This window comes from Pristiophorus japonicus, chromosome 5 (genome assembly GCF_044704955.1).
Source record: "Pristiophorus japonicus isolate sPriJap1 chromosome 5, sPriJap1.hap1, whole genome shotgun sequence".
In the NCBI taxonomy this organism is placed as follows: domain Eukaryota; kingdom Metazoa; phylum Chordata; class Chondrichthyes; family Pristiophoridae; genus Pristiophorus; species Pristiophorus japonicus.
The window spans coordinates 175,029,946-175,054,487 of NC_091981.1; the positions used below are offsets into that span (position 1 = coordinate 175,029,946).

At 45.6% G+C, this 24,542-nt stretch overlaps 1 protein-coding gene across 1 annotated transcript in view; it reads right to left on the reverse strand.

The window, feature by feature from the left end:
- The window catches only part of sema5a (sema domain, seven thrombospondin repeats (type 1 and type 1-like), transmembrane domain (TM) and short cytoplasmic domain, (semaphorin) 5A), a 188,730-nt gene that overhangs the window by 120,135 nt on the left and 44,053 nt on the right, over window positions 1-24,542 (reverse strand). Inside the window, exons 4-6 of the mRNA XM_070880009.1 lie at window positions 12,728-12,790; window positions 7,136-7,234; window positions 3,881-4,094 (exon numbers count right to left, since the gene is read on the reverse strand). Of these exons, the coding sequence (XP_070736110.1) occupies window positions 3,881-4,094; window positions 7,136-7,234; window positions 12,728-12,790 (376 nt within the window). The remainder of the gene's footprint in view (window positions 1-3,880; window positions 4,095-7,135; window positions 7,235-12,727; window positions 12,791-24,542) is intronic.

The window sequence follows — 24,542 nt, forward strand, 5'->3', positions numbered from 1 at the left end:
GAGCAGGTAGCTCAATTCATGGTGCTGTGCTCCATGCTACACAACTTGACTATCAGGAGGGGACAAGAATTACCTGATGAGCCTGACAGTCTACCTCACCAGAGAGAGGAAGAGAAGGACGAGGAGGTGGACGCTGACATCGGCCCAGACAATCAGGCTGACGCTGAAGCCATGCCCCTGCCCCCCTGGAGACCGCATGAAAGGGCCCATGGTGGCATGATAGCTGCAAGAGCCTTACAACAGGAGCTCATCAATGATCGCTTTGCCTGAAGAAACATTGCTGTTATTTACAAGGCTGACGCAAAGCTGGGTGTGCAGGTCATACATCAATGGTGGGCATCACCTTGGTGACAGTTAAAGTTTAAGTTGATTGAAGTTAAGTGTCATTATACCCTTGATGTTAACATTTGATGTTAAGGTATCACCAGCATGTAATGGTGCAGCTATCTGAGCCAATGCGCTACAAGGTTTTTGTTAAATAAAAAACATTTAACCCGAACATTAGCCTGAAATTATCAGTATTTCTGTATAAACCAACCCTTCCCCCAACCCCACCCCACTTCTCCTCTCCATCTCTACCCCTTCCCCTTTCCCTCCTGACTCCAAGCCGCCTGACCGAGGAGGTCCTCAGGCGATGCTTCATTGGGGGGGGTGGGGGGCTGACGACTGAAGCACTGCTTGGACAGATACAGGAGAGGACAGTCCCGAGGTGGGAACATGCTCCAAGCCAGAAGCAAGATGTTGCTGCTGGCTCTCATGTGTGGTTGGCAATGGGGGTGCGGCTCCTTGGGGTGCAGCGCTGCGCTCCGGGACCACTGTTATATCTTATTTGTTGAACAAAAACTCGGTGCTAACTATGTTCTTGGTGCTTAGTAGGCTTTTTGCTACTGGTGAATCTCCCTCGTGCCTCCCACAACAGCCAGACAAGCACACACCACATCCAGACACGCTTTCAGTGCCTCTGAGCTCCCTTTCTCTCTGTCTCCTCTTCTGTGCATGTCATGATGACCCTTGACCTCCTGAATCGCGGGAATCGAGCGTTGCCATGCTGTTGCCAAGGACAGCCACACTTTACGCAGAAGATCAAAAAAATTTAACGCTACCGCCCATTCGCTATCGCTCGCAGTAGCGCCCACTTTCAAAAATGGAGACTAGGTGTTTTGAGAATGGGTGAGAAGCCGGCGATCTGAAAACCCTTTTTTAACGCCCACGCCGGAAATACCGCCTATTTTGGGGCAATAAGCACAAAAGTGGAGGTTCTAGCCCCATAACATCTATTTTGAAATGTTTTAAGGATCTTTCAGATCGAATGAAACTGCATATTTTATTTATTTTGGGAAATGAGTATAATCAAGGGACAGGAATGTTCCTTATGGGCAATATTGCACAGGGCACAGATTTATCTGTATTCTGTGCGATTAGTACCTTGGAATATTTATCGCTCAAGATACTGAAGACTGTTTTGAAGGATGCTCATTCCAGTTTCCCTATTAGATGGTAGCTCATGTAACTCAGGTGAGATAACTCTGATTCCCTACCCTGGAATTCCAAAGAACCCGATAACACCAAGAGCGTTGCACAGATCCTTGTGCCACTTGGATTGCAGATGATGTATTATGTTTGCCCACCATGACAACCATTTCAAGTATAAATATCAAAACTCAAAGCTCAAGAATTAAGAATAAACCTCAGCAATCAATTAAGTTCCAAGTTCACAAGTCAGGCCTGTAATATAAAAGACCAGCCGCATCACTCTCCATCAATGCATGTCTTTTAGCTCCAATTTTTCAAGTCTCAAAAAGTTAGGTTTGAGCTGGCCCACAGCGAGTGGGACACTTTGAATTTTACACCAATGGTGCTTCTCTCTAGGCTACTAACACATAAAAAGTTTGTCCAGATAATTTGACCTGTAGTGCATTTGGCTGAGGAGCAGACAATGTGACAGGGCAACAGTTCTTAAAGAGCTGCAGCCCACCGGCAAAGGGCAAGTTGTGGTAGTGACAGAAAAGTTGACTAATTGTTCGCACTAGTACAACAGAAACAATTGGGCAACACAGCCACTTTCGGTTTTGGAGGGAGGTGCACAAAGGCAGGGTGGCCCTATTTGGGACAGAAGGCCACCTTCCAGTAAAAGCAGAGGTGCTAGTGACACGTGGAGAGGTCATAGACAGAATCAGTGCAGTCACTCAAGTTCGTCGTGCCTGGTTCCGAACTAGGAAAAATGTGTAAGTATAGGTGTGTAGGTGTAAGACAAAGGTAACTTTCTCCTCAATTTTGCATACATTTCTTGTGAGGCCCAGCAACCATGGAACAAACCTAAGTCAGGGCTGGCACACCCTCTAGAGGTACCATTTAAAGCACTGTTCACAACCATTATCCTTTTGCATACATTCCTTCATTGTGTCAAAGCTGTATAGTACACCTTTATGAAAAGTGTTCCCAAGATCAAAAAACAGATGCTGAGGCATCCAAGCCAAGAGGCTCCTCTGCTGTAAGTTAGGGCAGCATCCATGGATGCAGAGAATCGCCTGGTGCTCATAAGAGTTATTTACCCAGCATTTCTTCATTTTTAAATAATACCATGGACACTTACAATATCATGGCTGCTTCCTAGATAACAGATACAGACACGCAGATGTTTCTTGGTGAGATTCCTATTGCACTCTACCTGTTCATATAGGCTATGGCGTAGATATGAAGAATTCTAATGCCCACATTGGTACCATCTACAACAGCCTGCACTCAAGGGAACTTTGCCACTTGGCGCCCTACCTGATGCCTCCTTCCCAAAGGAAAAGTAATGAAGATGTTAACCTTTGAAAAAATGGTATTGCTTGTTTCAGGTGTACTCTGTAATCTGCCTGATGTGGCAGATGTCCCTTTTGATAGATTGGAAGGATGCAGTGGGGTGAAAGCTACATGTTGTGGTAATCCTCCCTGCTGTGGAAAGAGCAGTCCCTATTCCACATTCAGTCTGCAGGTTATTCGTCAGCAGATGATAGAATTCTAAAGCAGCCATTCTTGGGACACAGAGGTGATGAAAACAGTCTCCTCTGACGTGTCCAGGTAGGTGTGGCAGGCAGGCTCCTTAAATGTGGGTTCTGGCATTGTACAAGCATTTGTTCACCTCTCATGAACTTCTCTTCCCCATCTAAATCATACAACTTGTTCGGAACTGCCAAAGGAATACCTAATCTCTCACTTTGTACAATGTGACTTAAATAAGCAACAACCAAGAATGACGAATGAAAACACTGGCAGGAAAAAACTCCAAAACAGCAAAATCAATCAAAATGGAACTAAAATTGCAAAGAAATTAAAAAAGACATTTTTCTCTTTAAAGGGGATAAATCTGGCGCACTTGGAGCAGAGAGGAAAGAAGTTGAGTGGAACCCATTTCTCCTGAGGTGGCAATCCCATCAACTGCAATTCCGGCAACACCATCACACCACTGGAATAAGAGATTTACCAACAATTAAAACATCCATTTCAGTTCAAGAGATTTGCTAAAGTTCCACGACTCCCATGAGCGCAGTTTATACAGAAGAGGTGCATATAGCCTTTCAAACAAAGTTGGAACATTCAGTGCAGGAATTTTTTAAGTTAATTTTCATATTGAAGTTAAGCCCATGCATGCTGGAATGGCCACATATTTGGTCCCCAAATCATTCCTTGGGAAATCGGGCATCCAGCTATTCAATTAGCCCTAGTGCACTGGTGGGAGGGCCTCAGAAAATCATCCCTGTGTAACCTTCCTGTTATTTTATATTTCCAACCAGCATTACTCCTGTAGTATTTAAAGGCCTTAAGGGTCCTTTGGTACATAATCTCTTTGTTATCTACTAATGTCCGTAAGCATCTCTGCCCTGTCGGTGCTCACCATTTAGCCATTTTGAGTTGTACTGAGCTGTGCGTAGAGGAGGAAGCCCTCCCAGGCTGCGGTAGATGGCAGGGTCTCTCCCCGGGAAGTCCATAGCAGTGGCAGCATACAGCTCCCCAGTAGATGTAATCAGAGCAGTGGAATTGTGTTGTGGATTGTATGGACAGCGAGCCATGCCACTGATGCGATCGTGGATTTCTGTCAGGTTAGTTAGCTTCAAATAGGGAAGAAAACAATCCAATAAAGCTTTACGAATGACCACACTTAATGTGAATTGCAACACGTAATGTAACATTCTCGATCACAGCAAAACCTCTCTGCAATGGTCGTGTGCCAGAATGTCCACAGGCAGTTCTTTTTGTCACTTCAGACAGTAGCTTTGTATGTACTTTGTAGACTTAACTTCTAGCCTTCAAGGACTGATACTGTTACTTGTGGACACTAGGGCCTAGAAATTCATTTTTTGGCCATGGCGGTATTTTTTTGGCATTTATCGCCAAAAATACCGCTAATCACACCGCCATTTTTTAAAGGCCTAAGTTTCGTCACAAAATGCGCCCTGCAGTAAAAATTGGCGTTGCACAAGGATTCGCGGCAGAAACCGCAATCCTCACGAACTTTAGTCCGAGGCCGATTACCGCTGTGAGAGGCACCTTGGGAGCGGGGAAAACACACAAAAAAAATAGCAAAAAACAAACAAAACATTTACAAGACCCTTAACTAAGTAATCGCTGCAAAAAAATGTTAAAATAAAAACTTTATCTTACCTTTTTTGCAGGTCTTCATACGTACCGCCGTTTTTGGGGCTGCAACGCAGGTTTTCCTTGAGTGTTTTTTTTTCGCCCAGAATACGGGTGCGCCAAACGGCCAAACTACAGCGATAGCGATATTTCCAGTCTTGCACGCCGGCGGTCTGCTTTTCAGCGGTATTTCAAAACCGCCGGCGCAAGACTTCGGCGAAACTAGCGGATCACTGTTTTTCACCAAAAACAGCGAAATAGTGCCGCAAAAACAGGCTCAAGGTTAGTGAATTTCCAGCCTACTATGTACATTCTGCCATTGCCTGGCAGACTTGAGATGTGAGTGTATTTTAAAATCCCACATACAACAATGGCCACCTTTTTTCTTACATGTTTAATTGTGTTTAGCTGGTGATAATGTCCAGGTATACCAGTGATGCTGGGAAAGTTATGTGGCCCAAACAAACTTGCAAATAGTAAAATGTCCTCAGGAACAATACTTTGGAATATTATGGCTGGAGTACCACAAATTAATTCACAGGACAAAGTTCCAGTGGGGAAAGGCTTCCGCCCACCCCTTTGCCTCGGCTCCAACTCCAACCTATTTCTCTGGGTCATCCCATATGCACAACTAACTTCCAGCAGGATTCCTGATGCCAAGAGGGAGCCCAACAGTGTGAGGGCAGAAATTGTTCATGTTGCTACAGTGAGGATTCCGCTGAAACACCAGAAGACACACCTTAAAGGGCCAGAAGCTCTCTGAAGGCCTCTACCTACTGCTGGCAGCCACAGGAAGCAGCGATATGTGGGATGAAAAGGTGAAACCTTCTGGGATCTGTGCCCTGCCTCCCTGCGGCTATTTGCATGAAGCGGGCAGGGAAGAAGTTGCCAGCAGCAGCTGTGGAAGGAACACCCTGGTCAAGGTGATGAGGCAGTAGTCATCGCTCATGTGTTTCCTCATTCTCCGCCACAATCATACCCGATTTTGGGCAGGATTGCGCAGAAGACTTTCAACCATAGTTCTTGTTTATTTACCAGAGTGAAGACTGCAATCTTCAGTTATAGACTTCATGTTTAAAAGAACATTGATAAAGTAAATCTAAAACAACAGTGTCCGTTACTTATATCTACTTCTTTCTGGTGGAAATGGGGCTCATTATAGTGAGGGGCCCTGAGGAACGGAACACTTGCTCAATTTTTTCAGTCGTAGTCAGCATTAATCGTGCTCATGGTAGGTAAATCACGAGTTACTCTGTTTTAGCCCCAAATTCAGAAAAATACCTAACTGCACCAATGTTACACCCTCAATTTCCAAGCCAACCATCCTAGTGGGTGCACTGAGTGAGATTGCCAATTTAATGATAATTCAAGACAATTTTGTGTCATGAAACTACAAAAACTAATTTCATGCTGGTCGTTATACCTGCAGGGAGAGCAGATCTTCACTGCTCTCTAGCTGAATCTGAACCCAAGTTCCAGAAGTGAAGTGTGTTAACCAGTTTCTCGGTCTCAGTTCAACACAGAGAACTTTGGGAAGATGCAAAACTACTTGCCAAAAACTAAACATCTGCCCTTAAATTAAGAATTCTTGGAAGCTTTATTGCAGGGCTGATTACCAGCCAACTTGAATGAAATAAATTCTTAAATCTTACTAATGGGAGTGGTTAGATTCCTAAATGAAAAACTACCCTGGATGTCGACAAAAGAAGCAATGCTATCAATTTACTGTTTAAAGCAAACACAATCCCCGGGCAGCATCAATTTCATCAAGCACCCTGTAGGCTTCATCACTGCATATTGTATTACATCATCTGACTGTGTAACAAATCCATTGCTATCCCCTCTGGCTTCACAGGCCGATACCCTATTATCTAACAAAGGTTGTGCATATTCTGCGAGAGAAGTTGGGAACTCCCTGTTGACGTAGGGGCAGTGGAAGAAGATCCACCCAAGGATCCCACCAATGGAATTTAAAGGGGCACTGTGAATTCCCAGCATAACCAGCAGCAGTTTCAAATTACTGGCCCCTTCCGGTGGAAATCCTGCATTCCACCTGCTTCAACCCCAAGAATTTTGGGACTATTTTGTTTTCACTTTTTTACCTTACATTTTTTATATTTTATAAATATATATAATTCATGCAATTACTGAAACTCAGGAGTTCTATGCCTCCCCATAAATCACTTCAACTTCTCTCTCATGGATTACGACATTGTCAGATGTTGTCGACTAAATTACTACCATCTGTTTATCTACACGTATCTCCTCAACCTATTAAAAATTGATATAGAATTAAAATGTCGTCAAAGCCTTTTTAAATTAACTAAATTTTAAAGAAATCACATGAAGGTTGCAATGGAAGTCACATCCTGTGTAGATTTAAGATGTATTGCACCGAGCCAGGATAAACTGGAAATGCAATGATGCTGTATCACTGAACTTAATCAATCGCGTTCTGGTTTGATTGTAGTTATGTTGTAACTAAACATGCAGAGAATGAATTAATTGCAATTACCGTCCGATTGGTGCATATGGGAGTAAATGCATTTGTTCCACAGGTGAAGATCCTGTTTCTGTTGATAAGGAGGACCCGGATGTAATTCTGACATTCCTCCTGCAATGACACATGTCAGCTTTAGCAAAAAAAAAAATCACTGTGGCATAAGTTTTAGTTTGCATTGCATTCTTTCAATTGTTCTATAATAACAGGTTCAGATATCCACAAATGATCATTCTTATGCAATTTAATCAACTGAAAGAATCACATCTCAGTTATTGCCATTGACTGAATCTTTAAGAAGCTATTTTTGTGTAGGTGGTACTTTCACTGCAATTGTGGTGCCATTCAGTGAACACATTGGGTCCTATTGAATGCTCAGTGGGTGTTTTGTGTAACTGCGGTGGATTGACAGTAATCAGCACTCATTCCTGAGCCCCGACAGGTAATTTGCTGCAATAATAAGCTGACTCAAAGTAGATCAAGGACTCACTATGTCAGGTCTTCACTCACGTGCTTTTCCTGGTATTTTTCTGCCCTGGGTCAGATGGCAAAAGTTTATCTTCACCAGTGGCAGGACCAATGCTTTCCAGTCCACAAAAGACTTAAATCTAAACAGCATTGAATTTATATGAATAGATTTTAACATGCAGCTCAATATACACAGGATCATAAACCTAGGTTTTGGGATTATCCCTCAGTTATTATACACTGGGGATGAAATTGTCCCTTTCAATAAGGCCTTTGACCGTCTGAAAGCAACGACCACGGGGCGGCATGGAACTCTCTGTGGAAACATAGAAACATAGAAAATAGATGCAGGAGTTGGCCATTCGGCCCTTCGAGCCTGCACCACCATTCAAGAAGATCATGGCTGATCATTCCCTCAGTACCCCTTTCCTACTTTATCTCCATACCCCTTGATCCCTTTAGCCGTAAGGGCTATATCTAACTCCCTCTTGAATATATCCAATGAACTGGTATCAACAACTCTGCAGCAGGGAATTCCACAGGTTAACAATTCTCTGAGTGAAGAAGTTTCTCCTCATCTCAGTCCTAAATGGCCTACTCCTTATCCTCAGACTGTGTCCCCTGGTTCTGGACTTCCCCAACATCGGCAACAATCCACCCATGTCTAACCTGTCCCGTCCCATCAAAATCTTGTATGTTTCTATGAGATCCCCTCTCATCCTTCTAAACTCCGGTGTATAAAGGCCCAGTTGATCCAGTCTCTCCTCATATGGTCAGTCCTGCCATCCCGGGAATCAGTCTGGTGAATCTTCACTGCACTCCCTCAGATTAGGAGACCAAAACTGAACACAATATTCCAGATGAGGCCTCACGAAAGCCCGGTACAACTGCAGTAAGACCTCCCTGCTCCTATACTCAAATCCCCTAGCTATGAAGGCCAACATACCACTTGCCTTCTTTACTGTCTGCTGTACCTGCATGCCAACTTTCAATGTCTGATGAACCATGACACCCAGGTCTCATTGCACCTCCCCTTTTCCTAATCAGATAATATTCTGTCTTTGCGTTTTTGCTCCCAAAGTGGATAACCTCACATTTATTCACATTAGACTGCATCTGCCGTGCATTTGCCCACTCCCCCAACCTGTCCAATTCACCCTGCAGCCTCTTAGCGCCCCCCCCTCACAGCACACACTGCCACCCAGTTTAGTGTCATCTGCAAACTTGGAGATAATCCACTCAATTCCTTCATCCAAATCATTGATGTATATTGTAAATAGCTGGGGTCCCAGCACTGAGCCCTGCGACACCCCACTCGTCACTGCCTGCCATTCTGAAAAGAACTGTTTATCCCGACTCTCTGCTTCCTGTCTGCCAACCAGTTCTCTATCCACATCAGTATATTACCCCCGATATCATGTGCTTTGATTTTGCACACCAATCTTTTGTTTGGGACCTTGTCAAAAGCATTTTGAAAGTCCAAATACACCACATCCACTGGTTCTCCCTTGTCCGCTCTATTATATACATCCTCAAAAAATTCCAGAAGATTTGTCAAGCATGATTTCCCCTTCATAAATCCATGCTGACTTGGACCGATCCTGTCACTGCTTTCCAAATGCGCTGCTATTTCATCCTTAATAATTGATTCCAACATTTTCCCCACCATTGATGTCAGGCTAACTGGTCTATAATTACCCGCTTTCTCTCTCCCTCCTTTTTTAAAAATTGGTGTTACATTAGCTACCCTCCAGTCCATAGGAATTGATCCAGAGTCGATAGACTGTTGAAAAATGATCACCAATGCATCCACTATTTCTAGGGCCACTTCCTTAAGTACTCTAGGATGCAGACTATCAGGCCCCGGGGATTTATCGGCCTTTAATCCCATCAATTTCCCTAACACAATTTCCCGCCTGATAAGGATATCCTTCAGTTCCTCCTTCTCACTAGACCCTCGGTCCCCTAGTACTTCCGGAAGGTTATTTGTGTCTTCCTTCATGAAAACAGAACCAAAGTATTTGTCCAATTGGTCTGCCATTTTTTTGTTCCCCGTTATAAATTCACCTGAATCCGACTGCAAGGGACCTACGTTTGTCTTCACTAATCTTTTTCCCTTCACATATCTATAGAAGCTTTTGCAGTCAGTTTTCATGTTCCCAGCAAGCTTCTTCTCATACTCTATTTTCCCCCTCTTAATTAAACCCTTTGGCCTCCTCTGCTGAATTCTAAATTTCTCCCAGTCCTCGGGTTTGCTGCTTTTTCTGGCCAATTTATATGCCTCTTCCTTGGATTTAACATTATCCTTAATTTCCTTTGTTAGCCATGGTTGAGCCAACTTCCCCGTTTTATTTTTACTCCAGAAAGGGATGTACAATTGCTGAAGTTCATCCATGTGATCTTTAAATGTTTGCCATTGCCTATCCACCATCAACCCTTCAAGTATCACTCGCCAGTCTATTCAAGCCAATTCACGCCTCAAACCATCGAAGTTACCTTCCCTTAAGTTCAGGACCCTAGTTTCTGAATTAACTCTGTCACTCTCCATCCTGATAAAGAATTCTACCATGTTATGGTCACTCTTCCCCAAGGGGTCTCGTACAACAAGATTGCTAATTAGTCCTTTATCATTACACATCACCCAGTCTAGGATGGTCAGCTCCCTGGTTGGTTCCTCGACATATTGGTCTAGAAAATCATCTCTGATACACTCCAGGAAATCTCCTCCACCGCATTGCTACCAGTTTGGTTAGCCCAATCAATATGTAGATTAAAGTCACCCATGATAACTGCTGTACCTTTATTGCATGCATCCCTAATTTCTTGTTTGATGCTGTCCCCAACCTTACTACTACTGTTTGGTGGTCTGTACACAACTCCCACTAGCGTTTTCTGCCCCTTGGTATTCCGTAGCTCCACCCATAACGATTCCACATCATCCAAGCTAATGTCCTTTCTTACTATTACATTAATTTCCTCTTTAACCAGCAATGCCACCCCGCCTCCTTTTCCTTTCTGTCTATCCTTCCTAAATGTTGAATACCCCTGGATGTTGAGTTTCCTGCCTTGGTCACCCTGGAGCCATGTCTCCATGATGCCAATTGCATCATATCCGTTAACTGCTATGTGCGCAGTTAATTCGTCTACCTTTTTCCGAATACTCCTCGCATTGAGGCACAGAGGGGCCCCATTTTGTAAATTGCCCTTCCTCAGAAGTGGAGCTGTGTCCGGGACCGCTCCGCCCATTTTCCCGCCGCAGTGTGCAAGTGCCAATCCCTTACCGTCTGGTGGGGACCACCTCGCGGAATTGTCCTGCCAGAATTGCCCCTTACCCGGAATTGCCCCTTACCCGGAATTGCCCCGCTTTTGCTGTCGGCGCACTCTCTGTGAAATGACGGTGCAATCTCTGTGAAATTGGGTGCCAGGCCACTGGCCCGGCCAAAACCCTCCCTGGTGGCCCAGTGGACCTAGCTAAAATGAATGCAGAGTTCGCAGCGGCTCTCCCCTTTAACTGAAGGGGAGAGACATTGTGACATGCCAGCATGATGACCTCATCAGCGTGGCGTTGATGACTGACAGCGGCGGACAATCCATCCCGCCCTCACTTCCGCCCCACGATGAGGCCACTTCCGCCCTACTGGAGAAAAAACCAAAAGAGCTGAATTTCGACGGATAGGCCATCGCATCCATTGCAGCGGACAGAACACTTCAAAAACAGTAGGTACAACCTGTTTTGGGTGGAGGTGAATTTCTACCTGAGGCATTATATCTGAGGCAGCTCCTCCCACCATACCATTACAAATAGAATTTTATTAAATGAATGAAGTATTGTCATCCAAAATCATAAAGTAATTGAAAATCTGGGGAGCACAAGATGAATAACATTGTAAATTACTTTATACTTATAACTAAATAAAAAGGCTGAGATATTCAGCCAACAAGCGATTATTACACAGTGATATTGATTTCAATATGGATCTGAACCACTGTGCCCAGATTTTAACCCAGTTCCACATTAACATATTAAAAAGCAACGCAGAATGTATATCCAGCAACAAGCGGTGATGTATTTTTTAATGCTGAAATTCCAGACATGTTGGAAGCACGAACGGTTTGTATTCATGGTATTAAATACAATGTGGGTTCTTTCTAAATGTGCCTTGGGTTCTGATTAGAAATTCTGTGGCCTTTGTGCTAAAGCTTTTGCTTACATTGCTGCTGGAAAGATGCCACTCTGTGGGCTCAAATTTGGCCAGGAGTTGTTCAGTTTTTTTTGGAGCAACTTGATTTTTCTGGAGTAGGGGGCGTTACCAGCCACCTACTCATGTTTTGGCCATTTAAGCCAGTTTGGACAGCTATATAGTTGCTCCAAACTAACTTAGGCCAGCGTATGTGGCCACTTTTGGCCGCACAGAAAACCCTTGCGGAGAGTTAAGAAATCAGCACAGGTAAGTACATTCTAAAGCAACAAACACTAAACAAAGCACAAAAATAAGCATTCCATAACAAATAAAAATACAAGGAAGCTGAGAGGACCTGCACCTAGCACCAAGACTTACAAAGCACTAAACAAAGCACAAAAAGTAATAAGCAATTAATTAACAAATAAAAAATAGAAGGAACCCTGCACCTAAAGCACCAAGACCAAAGTAATAAGCAATCAATCAATCAATAACAAATAAAAAATAGAAGTTCTACCAAAACACGGCCCGGGAAGACAGCGGGCTGCCGATGAGGGAGCCCATTCGGCCAGGGATAGGGGCGGCACGCTTCGGCCCCTCCCACACAGCCTGAAACACACTCTCACAGATTCTGGGGCGAGGAGCTACTATGCATGCGCGCACACTCTAGCGTGCATGTGCAGAGGTCCCGGCACTGTTTTCAGCGCCGGGACCTGGCTCCGCCCCCGAATCCAGTGGCCACGCCACGCCACCATCGAGGACAAGCTGGGGAGCGGCTAAACTCAGCCCGAAGATTTTTGGAGCACTGCGAGGCGGACAAAAGTGGCATACCTCTGGTGAGTGTGCCAGGAATCAGTACTGGCCAAATTCTACCCCTGTGTACGGGAACAGCCCGAGCTCCCACTCGCCTCATGGTACAGAACTCTGCCTTATTCCCTGCAGAACAATTGCCACCTACCTCAGTTTTGCCTTTACTGAAGCAGTTTCTTTTCGTCGTCTCATCCGAGCGCCATTCCACTCCCTAAAGAAAGGGGGGGAAATCACAAGGTTACAGTTAAGGCTACATCCAACAACATACCACATTCCTCAGAGCCTCTGCAAACTGTATCCTGACCTATGGGGCCCAAGTTTCCACACGCGCCTAGAACGGCGCAGTCCCGACCTGGACGCCCGTTTTTCGCGCCACAAAGTGTGCCTAAAAAAATCCTCCATATTCTCCACTTCCCTGCAGGTCTTCTGGCCCTCGGCGCAGCACAGCACAAGCTGTAGGGGGGCGGAGCCAGGTCCCTGCACTGAAAACAGTGCTGGGACCTTTGCACATGCGCGCTACAGTGGGCACGCAAGTGCAGTAGCTCCAGGCGCTGAACTGTGTGGGAGGGGCCCGAAGCACGCAGCCCCGAGCCCTGGCTGAATGGCCTCACTGGGGCTGCGTGAATAAGGCTCCTCCCACGGCCAGCTCCTGCTTCCCTCCCCCCCGACCAGACCCGACACCTGCTCCCCGCTCCCCCCGCCTCCGGACCAGACCCGACACCCACTCCCCCCTGCCTCCGGACCAGACCCGACACCCGCTCCCCCCCTGCCCCCCCCCAACTGGACCCACCCGACCCGCGCTCCTGTTCCCGCTCCCCGCCTCGACCCGACCTGACCCGCGCTCCTGTTCCCGCTCTCCGCCTCCCCGATTAGGCCCGACCCGACCCGCATTCCTGTTCCCGCTCCCCGCCTCCCCGACTGGACCCGACCCGACCCGCGCTCCTGTTCACGCTCCCCGCCCCCCGACTGGACCCGACCCGACCCGCGCTCCTGTTCCCGCTCCCCGCCTGGACCCGACCCGACCCGCGCTCCTGTTCCCGCTCCCCGCCTCCCCGACTGGACCCGACCCGACCCGCGCTCCTGTTCCTGCTCCCCGCCCCCCCGACTGGACCCGACCTGACCCGCGCTCCCGCCCCCCGACCCGACCCGACTCCCGCTCCCAGACTGGATCCGACCTGACCTCCCTCCCTCCCTCCCTCCTCCCTCCCTCCCCTCTCCCTCCTCCCCCCCCTCTCTCTCTCCCTCCCCCCCCCCCCCCCCGACCCAAACCGAACCTCCCCGACCCGACCCAACCCAACGCCACCTACCTGTAAATCTGGTGCTGGGGACGGGCCCTGCCCGAAGTCTGGGGCTGGCCCGTTCAGCCTTCGGTCCCGAAAGGCCTGCCTGAAGCACTTTCACACAGGTAGGAAGATGGTTTATTTAATCTTTTCTTTGCTTATAAATGTTTATTCAGGTTGGATTTATTTGTATAATATTTGTATAAGTATAAATAAGGATTTATTATAGAATTTAATGACTTCCCTTCCCCCCCCACCTCGTTCTGGACGCCTAATTTGTAACCTGCGCCTGATTTTTTAATGTGTAGAACAGGTTTTTTCAGTTCTACAAAAATCTTCACTTGCTCCATTCTACTTTAGTTTGGAGTACGTTTTCACTGTGGAAACTTTGAAATCAGGCGTCAGTGGCCGGACACGCCCCCTTTTGAAGAAAAAATTCTGTTCCAAAGTAGAACTGTTCTACCTGACTAGAACTGCAGAAAAAAAAATGTGGAGAATTGCGATTTCTAAGATAGTCCGTTCTCCACCAGTTGCTCCTAAAAATCAGGCGCAAATCATGTGGAAACTTGGGCCCATAATAAGGAGTTCTAATTAAGAAATACTGTATTGTCTTTGAGAAAAATAATTCCACAGATTTAAAGTTCCCACACATACGCCTAGAACAAGACTTGAAATTAATTGGCTCAATCTTGTGGTGAGACAGGCTTCATTCATTATCAATAAGCATGCATTTCTGACAGATGTTCTTTAGATCCTACACAGATGGTGCAGCTAAGTATTGCAAGGAAAGTCAAACGTATAAAAAGCTGAAATATATTCACTGCAAATACACATATACAAGTTTCTATCCACACATATATTTCCATAGCCTTTCTACTATAAAACACTTAAAGGCTAAAAATTCAGTGTAGTCCGGGCAACGTTTACTACCTCCAACCAGGATATTGACTTTTGGCGCTCCAAGAGGGCAGTGGAGCACTAAGGGAAGCGTTCCACGCCCATCTTAGAGCGCTAAGCCTGATTCCTGGGGTGCTATCGCAGGAGCACTGCTGAGGTTCTGCCGCAAGGAAACCGGAAGGGAGATTGGCTGCCTGCCTCCTCCCTCCCTCCTCATCCTCTTCCTCCTCATTCTCCTCTACCTCGTGCTCCTCCTGAGGTGGTCCCGCAATCTCTGGTGCCAAGGGCTGCGCCTTCATGATGGCCAAGTTGCGAAGCATGCAGCAGATCACCACAAAATGTGACACCCTCTCCGGCGTGTTCTGGAGGGCTCATCCAGAGTGGTCAAGGCAGTGGAACCATTGCTTCAGTAGCCCAATGGTCGGCTCGATGATATTCCTGGTGGAAGCATGGCTCTCATTATATGATTGCTGGGTACGAGTGGTGGGGTTACGGAGGGGAGTCATGAGCCAGGTGCAGAGCGGATAGCCCTGTGTCTCCAAGCAGCCATCCTCAAGTTTGCTGTGGTAGCTTGAAGATTGCTGGCACACTGGATTGGGGAAGAGTGACCATAATATGGTGGAATTCTACATTAGGATGGAGAATGAAACAGTTAATTCAGAGACCATGGTCCAGAACTTAAAGAACGGTAACTTTGAAGGCATGAGGCATGAATTGGCTAGGATAGATTGGCGAATGATATTTAAGTAGATGGGCAATGGCAGACATTTAGAGACCACATGGATGAACTACAACAATTGTACATCCCTGCCTGGATAAAAATAAAAAAGGAAAGGTGGCTCAACCGTGGCTATCAAGGGAAATCAGAGATAGTATTAAAGCCAAGGAAGGGGCATACAAATTGGCCAGAAATAGCAGCGAACCCGGGGACTGGAAGAAATTTAGAACTCAGCAGAGGAGGACTAAGGGTTTGATTAGGGCAGGGAAAATGGAGTACGAGAGGAAGCTTGCAGGGAACATTAAGATGGACTGCTAAAGCTTCTATAGATATGTAAAGAGAAAAAGGTTAGTAAAGACAAACGTAGGTCCCCCGCAGTCAGAATCAGAGGAAGTCATAACGGGGAACAAAGAAATGGCAGTCCAATTGAACAAGTGCTTTGGTTCGGTATTCACTAAGGAGGACACAAACAACCTTCCGGATATAAAAGGGGTCAGAGGGTCTAGTAAGAAGGAGGAACTGAGGGAAATCCTTATTAGTCGGGAAATTGTGTTGGGGAAGTTGATAGGATTGAAGGCCGATAAATCCCCAGAGCCTGATGGACTGCATCCCAGAGTACTTAAGGAGGTGGCCTTGGAAATAGCAGATGCATTGACAGTCATTTTCCAACATTCCATAGACTCTGGATCAGTTCCTATGGAGTGGAGGGTAGCCAATGTAACCCCACTTTTTAAAAAAGGAGGGAGAGAGAAAACAAGGAATTATAGACTGGTCAGCCTGACATCGGTAGTGGGTAAAATTATGGAATCAATTATTAAGGACGTCATAGCAGCGCATTTGGAAAGAGGTGACATGATAGGTCCAAGTCAGCATGGATTTGTGAAAGGGAAATCATGCTTGACAAATCTTCTGGAATTTTTTGAGGATGTTTCCAGTAGAGTGGACAAGGGAGAACCAGTTGATGTGGTGTATTTGGACTTTCAGAAGGCTTTCGACAAGGTCCCACACAAGAGATTAATGTGCAAAGTTAAAGCACATGGGATTGGGGGTAGTGTGCTGACGTGGATTGAGAACTGGTTGGCAGACAGGAAGCAAAGAGTAGGAGTAAATGGGTACTTTTCAGAATGGCAGGCAGTGACTAGTGGGGTACCGCAAGGTTCTGTGCTGGGGCCCCAGCAGTTTACATTGTACATTAATGATTTAGACGAGGGGATTAAATGTAGTATCTCCAAATTTGCGGATGATACTAAGTTGGGTGGCAGTGTGAGCTGCAAGGAGAATGCTATGAGGCTGCAGAGTGACTTGGATAGGTTAGGTGAGTGGGCAAATGCATGACAGATGAAGTATAATGTGGATAAATGTGAGGTTATCCACTTTGGTGGTAAAAACAGAGAGACAGACTATTATTTGAATGGTGACAGATTAGGAAAAGGGGAGGTGCAATGAGACCTCGGTGTCATGGTACATCAGTCATTGAAGGTTGGCATGCAGGTACAGCAGGCGGTTAAGAAAGCAAATGGCATGTTGGCCTTCATAGCAAGGGGATTTGAGTACAGGGACAGGGAGGTGTTACTACAGTTGTACAGGGCATTGGTGAGGCCACACCTGGAGTATTGTGTACAGTTTTGGTCTCCTAACTTGAGGAAGGACATTCTTGCTATTGAGGGAGTGCAGCGAAGGTTCACCAGCTGATTCCCGGGATGGCGGAACTGACATATCAAGAAAGACTGGATCAACTGGGCTTGTATTCACTGGAGTTCAGAAGAATGAGATGGGATCTCATAGAAACTTTTAAAATTCTGACGGGTTTAGACAGGTTAGATACAGGAAGAATGTTCCCAATGTTGGGGAAGTCCAGAACCAGGGGTCACAGTCTAAGGATAAGCCATTTAGGACCGAGATGAGGAGAAACTTCTTCACCCAGAGAGTGGTGAACCTGTGGAATTCTCTACCACAGAAAGTTGTTGAGGCCAATTCACTAAATATATTCAAAAAGGAGTTAGATCTAGTCCTTACTACTAAGGGGATCAAGGGGTATGTCAAGAAAGCAGGAATGGGGTACTGAAGTTGCATGTTCAACCATGAACTCATTGAATGGCAGTGCAGGCTCGAAGGGCAGAATGGCCTACTCCTGCACCTAGTTTCTATGTTTCTATGTTTCTATGACACAGGATAAAGTCATCATGACTGCTGCTAGGATAGTGGGCATTCACCATCATGAAGCACTGAGCGTGGTCACACACCAACTGGACAATCTGTGAGTTGTAGCCTTTGCAGTTATGAAGGATCTCAGGATTGCTATATGGCACCCACAAAGTCACGTGTGTGTAGTCAATGGCGCCCTGCACTGTGGGGAAGCCCGCTATCCTGGCAAAGCCACATGCACGCTCCTCCTTCTTTTCTCTGCTCAGAGAGAAGACAATGTAGTCCCTTCTCCTCGTGTAGAGCCTCAGTGATCACCCAGATGCAGTGATAGACGGCGAAATGTGAGATGTTAGCTATGTCTCCTGCTGGAAGGATCCGCTAGTAAAAAAATTGAGGGCTACAATGACCTTGACTGCCACTGGGAGAGCCATGGTCACCCTGCTCTCAGGCTGCAGGAGGTGGCAGAGTTCTGTGACCAGCTCCTTGGTAAACCGTAGCCTCCTAATACACTGTTCCTCGCTTAAATGGATATAATAGAAATGCTCTCTGAAGATGCGAGGTGGGTAAGACCTCCTGTTGAGAGAAGAAAGAAAGAAAGAAAGAAAGAAAGAAAGAAAGAAAGAAAGAAAGAAAGAAAGAAAGAAAGAAAGAAAGAAAGAAAGAAAGAAAGAAAGAAAGAAAGAAAGAAAGGAAAAAAAGAAAGAAAGAAAGAAAGGAAGAAAGAAGAATGCACTTTACAGATCATTGAAGTACTTTTGGAGTGTAGTCACTGTTGTAATGTAGGAAACACGACAGCCAATTTGAGCACAAGAAAGCTCCCACAAACAGCAATGTGATAATGCCCAGATAATCTGTTTTTTTAGTGATGTTGATTGAGGGATAAATATTGGCCAGGACACCGGTCTTGGCATCCCCTGATCCCCTGAACTTCTTTGAAATAGTGCCATGGGTTCGTTTACGTCCACCTGAGAGAGCATAGATTTAAATTAATTGGTCGGAGGTTTAGAGGGGATTTGAGGGAAAATCTTTTCGCCCAGAGGATGGTTGGTGTCTGGAACTCACTGCCTGAAAGGGTGGTAATGGCAGAAACCCTCATCACATTTAAAAAATACTTGTATATGAACTTGAAGTGCGGTAACCTACAGGGCTATGGAACAAGAGCTGGATAGCTATTTGTTGGCCGGCACGGACACGATGGGCCGAAATGGCCTCCTTCTGTGCTGTAAATCTCTATGATTCTATGGGGTCCCCATTTGGTCAAACTTAAGTTCCACCGATGTACTGCTGAAAGGACTGGTAAGATCCTTGGGCGGAAATTTGGTGGTAAAATGTGGAAAAAAACGGCCAGTGGAAAAAATGGGCCTTCCACGCCGATTCTGGGCAGCAGCGGGCGGTAGGTTGCATTCTGGGTGGCAAATGCAATCCTCGACAAAGTAACGCCGAGGATAGAGTCGGGAATGGGAAAAATAAAAAATTTTCTACATATGAAAAAAAAACTACTACAAATCCTTCAGAAGACCCCATCCACCAAAATCCCTGCAAAAGAAAAAAATAAAAGAAGTGCACTAACCTTTTTTTGTCAGTCTGCATACTTACCATTCAGGTAAGACCTGCCTCCACGCGGCAGTCTTTTCTGCTGCTGGAGCAGAGGTCTGCCCGCACCAATCTCGGGAGTCAGCGGGCGGGAGGACTTTTGTCAGCGTTGCACGCTGGTGCACGCCAGCAGACAGTCCCCAGCGGTCTTCTCTCCCCGCCGTCGTGAGGACCTGACTGAACTCGTTCAGAGGGGAGAGCCCCCAGAAAACATGGAGACTGCCGAGAAAACTCAGCGACAGCTAGCAGTAAGTCAACCAAACTTGAGCCCTATGATTCTATAGCAGATGGGGCCTCAGTTTAACGTCTCATCTGAAAGACAGTGCAACGATCCATCAGCACTGGAGTGTCAGCTTAGATTTTTTATTGTGCACAAGTCCCTGGAGTGGGACTTGAACCCACAACCTTCTGACTGAGAGGTGAGAGTGCTACCCACTGAGCCATGGCTGACACTAAAGGAACAGAGGAAGCAAGTGTAAGAATGGATTCCTAACGTGGCGGGGCGGCGCTTCAGTTCACTGATGCCTCCCTAGACCTGATGCTGCAGTCTGTCAGGGCTCACAGGCAGATACTCTTCCCTGCCCACCTGTGGAAAGACAGCCAAAGGCCAAACCCGACCATCCACTCATTCTGACTGGCTTCAACTGTGGCGAATTGCACATAATTGCCTTCCTGGCAAACGTGGTATCGGTCACCTGTGTAATGCGTTCGTGGGCAGCTGAATGCAAAATCCTGCAAATGTCTCCTACAGATCTCTGGAAGGAGCCTGAGGTGAAAAAGTTGAGGGTGATGGTGATTTTGACAGCCACTGGTAAAGCATGGCCACCAGGTCCACTTGGCAGTAGGTCTTGTTCCAGCAAGCTGCAAATGTCTGCCATGACCTGACAGGATATACTGAGCTTCCTGAGGCTCTGATGTTTAATCATGTCCAGGAAGCTAATCGTCTGCCTAAATACTCTGTGTTGTGGGCATTGCCTCCTGCGAGCTGCATCTCTGTGCTCATCCCCTCTCTCCTGTGGAGCGGCAGGTCTGTGAGGAGAAGGCTTCTGCTACTCCAGTTGCTGCTGCTAGTGTTGTTGCTGCTGCTCATCTGAGGTCCAAGATAAAACAGCATAAGCAGCACCCATGCTGGCCTGATATATGACAGAGGAAAGTGGAGATCAGACGCAGAAACCTCCAAAGTAGTGAAAATGACCTTCAATGTAGTGAAAGTCACCTCCAAATTTATGGAAATCACCTACAAAGTACTGAAAGCAAATCCTCAGAACAAGTGCTGTGAGCAAAAGTGTTTCACTAAGGCAAGGAAGCAGGTGTGAAGTCTCAGCACTTATGGGATTTTTTGCCTGCCATTTGTTCTGCCTCATAAACTGCTGCTGTGCTCTTGCCTTGCTTTCACTGGCAATGTCCAGGAAGCCCGGGAATCCCATGCACACACAGTTAAAGTTGAAAATCCCTGTTAAAAAGCTGTAAACTACCTCTGAACCGTATCCCAGCAAGTCTGTACTTCCGGAAGAGGAGGGGAGAACTCAACTTGTAGAAGTTTAAAGGTGGATCATTTTTTTAAATTTCTTTGTTATGGCCTCCGGTAGGAATAAGGAAGGTGTCAGTGAACGGCAGGTTATCATTGGGTTTAAATGAAACAATCATTGTACGGTAAGGCCAAAACCACACACTACATTCCTCACACTTTGCAAATGGTACCAAAAATGCGTGGATGTTACTTGTTTGAAATGGTATAACGAGATTTACAAAAGAAAGCTCAAGCACATTTTTCTGAATACATTTACTGAGGTGATTAAGAGTATGTCAAATGTCAGGCATTTTTCCTGAAACATTGTGAACTCAGCTTTCTGGACTGGATTTTGGTCCCAATCTGACAAGGCAGATTTATTGCAGCTACTGTACACAGGGTCTTATAAAAGAGAGCTGGGCGCTACGGAATGAGGCCTGTGGCACACTGTGTTCAGTACAAATTGAAATGGCAGCACTCCAGTGACTGCTGGAAGTGGCTACCCTGTGGACTCAGCAGCTGTTTGAATTACTGAATATGTAGAATGTAATTGGCATCAGGAATTGCATTTCAATGACATGCTGACAGTTCACTTCCAGCTATGCAACACCACAAAAATACAGCAATATTTCCTACGTTGAAGCTGATCATATCACATCGAGGACCCTATGTCTTTCTGGGAAGGTAAAGCTTCCTGTAGAGAATCTCATTCTCTTCACAACCATGTTGCTTATCTTTGTCAGGTGCTACAAACTCAGTATGTAGGTACAAGTAACTTCCCACATTCCTGTTATTTCATGCTTTGTCAATATTAAAAGATATTGGCAGGATAAAAAATATATTTTTAATGAAAGCCAACTAGTGTCCCATCTGTTTGCTCTGTAACACTTAGATGGCTTGTATTTTATTGCTCATCTCTCCAAACCTACTACCCTCACTGACATTTATGTGGTTTGGGTTTCAGCTCAACCTCATCCCAAACTCGTAAGCATGACACAGACCAAACCCAAACCAATTACTAGCAAGGGTACAGTTAAATAGGTCCATAACCTGCACACTTAAAGCTGTCATTTATACCATTTAATAGTACCTCTTATTTATAATGATAATTATTATTTACAAGTGTCATAAATTGCCTCTTGAATACTACCGTTTTTGGTTTTAATACAACTGAAATGCTGTTTTGATGCTACGAAACCACACCGTAAAGTTTTGTCCATTCCCCCAACTCAATCAGGAGCATCACGACTGAATTAATGCTCAGAAGGTCAGTACATCTGAGCAGACTAGTTTTTTTAAACTTCTGTCCCTATCTCTTGCTTGGTGTCATTTATTTTTTAGTCATTAATACTGCAGTGGTTCTCATCAGCCAGTCTACACTGAATGCACAAGCTGTTTTGTAACAAATTGCCCCTATGGGAGGGTAGAATGCACAGCACACATATTTTATTTATAAAATTAGTTATCTGTCAAGCATTATGCTGCAGAAGGATTGAAAATAACATCTAAAATGCAGCATAAATAACTGCAATACATAGATGATAATTAGTTTCAATTTCCACCAAACTAGCAGTATGTTATAGGCTCACTATAAATAAACATTTGTGTACAAAATGACAATCACTTACACTATTTCCTGCAGCACAGAACTCACAAGTATCAGAATGCAAAACTCTCACCAAGGATTGAATTAAACTTCACAATTCACTTAAATCTCTTCACCACTGACTGAATTGAGTAAACACATCCCTAAAAAGTAAAAGGTCACAACTTAGTACCAGACTGAGAGCCACCCGACCCTGAGAGAACAGGCCACCAGCTGGGTGTGTTTGATACTTTGCTTGCCCCGACCTGCGAGAGACCATCAGCGGCAGGTCGGGGCCTTAAAAGGAGCGGCGAGCGACGGCCTGGGAGCAGCGTGGCGGCGTATCACTGCAAGGTCCAGCGTGAGATGGTGCAGGAGGGTGATGGCAGCGAAGAGGGCGACTGGATTACGTCACCATAACCAGGTCCGTGATTGGAGCAAGGGCAGGTACAGCAGGAGTGGCGAGGTCGGGGTGCAGGAGCAGCGAGTGATCGTGGAGCGACATGATTGGGGCACAGGGGAGGCTTGAGTTTGGGGCCCAGAAGAGGCGTGAGCCCTGGGGCGGCATGGGCCAGCCCACACTGCAATATGTGTGCGCACTAGATCCGTACAGAAGAGCTGGTCTCCAGTCGTCTTGGGTAATCCTTGCCACTGGGCCAAGACCTAGCTCTGTCAAGCCCGTGTGGTGGCTGGTGCGTTAAAAAAATCCACGCACTGGCATCTTCCACCCTTCAAGGTTTAGTTCGAGACCTGGAATATTAGGTCCTTCATTGAAACACCTGTGAACTCATCTATTTTGGCAAGGAAGCAAGTCATCCTCGATACGAGGGACCGTCTATGATGATGGCTTGCAGTGTATTCTCCCTGGGGTCAGGAAGCTGAGGACTGACTCCCACGCTGGTCTGAAGTTGGAGCACATTAAAATAAATGGAGACACTGGGACACAGACGTCAGAAGCACCACTTGAGTGCCCTTGAGGAAAGGAATTTTAGAGTTTACTTTAAAACACTAAGAAATATCTTATAATTATGCATTTTTACACACACATTGTGGCAGTACTTTAAACCAGAAATACTCTCTTTGTACGTCACCCCTCCCCCCACTTTAAATTAGGAAACACATGAAATTATACATTCAAACCGACGTTTTGGCAGATGTTTTTGAAAAAAAACTAAGGAGTTTGGATGACCAAAAATCAGCAATATTTGATTTTACTCTTACCATTTAAAATTAATAAATGGTTAAATTATATTTATCCCATTCTTCGATCGATTCCTTCTAGTCACAATCTAAACCATAGATTTCTCCTTAAATTGCAGTTCAAAATGATCTATGACTGGGCAGGATAAGGTGCAGCTCTACGGGGAACTTCTGCGCCTATTTGTTTTCCTGTCCTTTGAGATGGAAAGCTCCACTATTAGTAAGTGTTGCAACTAGCAACCTGGCTGACAGCTACTAAAATAGATTAATCAGTCAAAGAACCCAATCTTTACACTTTTATACTTTCAATCTTAAATAATTACATGGTTCAAAATGATAGAATTAATTCAGGGCACCACATTTTTCTGTACACCATCACTGGCACTGATTTAGAGAAAGTGATGAGGTGAATCAAACTACTGATAAGTTCTATATCTCACAAGAAAACAGTCGTAAAACTGCCTATGAAGCTAATATTGGCTGTAGCAATGCACAACTCTGTACAGCTCATTAGAGAACATATGAGCCAATACCTTACCCTTAATGGCTGTAATTGCAGCCCCTTAGTCATGAACTCTCTTTGAACCATAAGGCTTGCACTTACCGAGGGCCAGTACTAACCTGCAGGAGCGTTGCTCAGTGAAAACTGCACTGATTTTATGAGTCAGCCTAGAAACTGGAGCAAATATGTACTGCATTTGTTCCTTATATATACCCTTACCACATACCTACACCAGCTGCTTTGGTTTCCCTACAACATGTGGGACTCCCAAATATAGAGCCCCCTGGATATCCAGGAGCATACAGGGTAGGATCATGAAAAAAAGGGAAGTTTCTGTCATATCATCATCATCATAGGCAGTTCCTCAGAATCAAGGAAGACTTGCTTCCACTCTTAACATGAATTCTTTGGTGGCTGTACAGTCCAATACGAGAACCACAGTCTCTGTCACAGGTGGGACAGATAGTCGTTGAGGGAAGGGGTGGGTGGGACTGGTTTGGCGCACGCTCTTTCCGCTGCCTGCGCTTGATTTC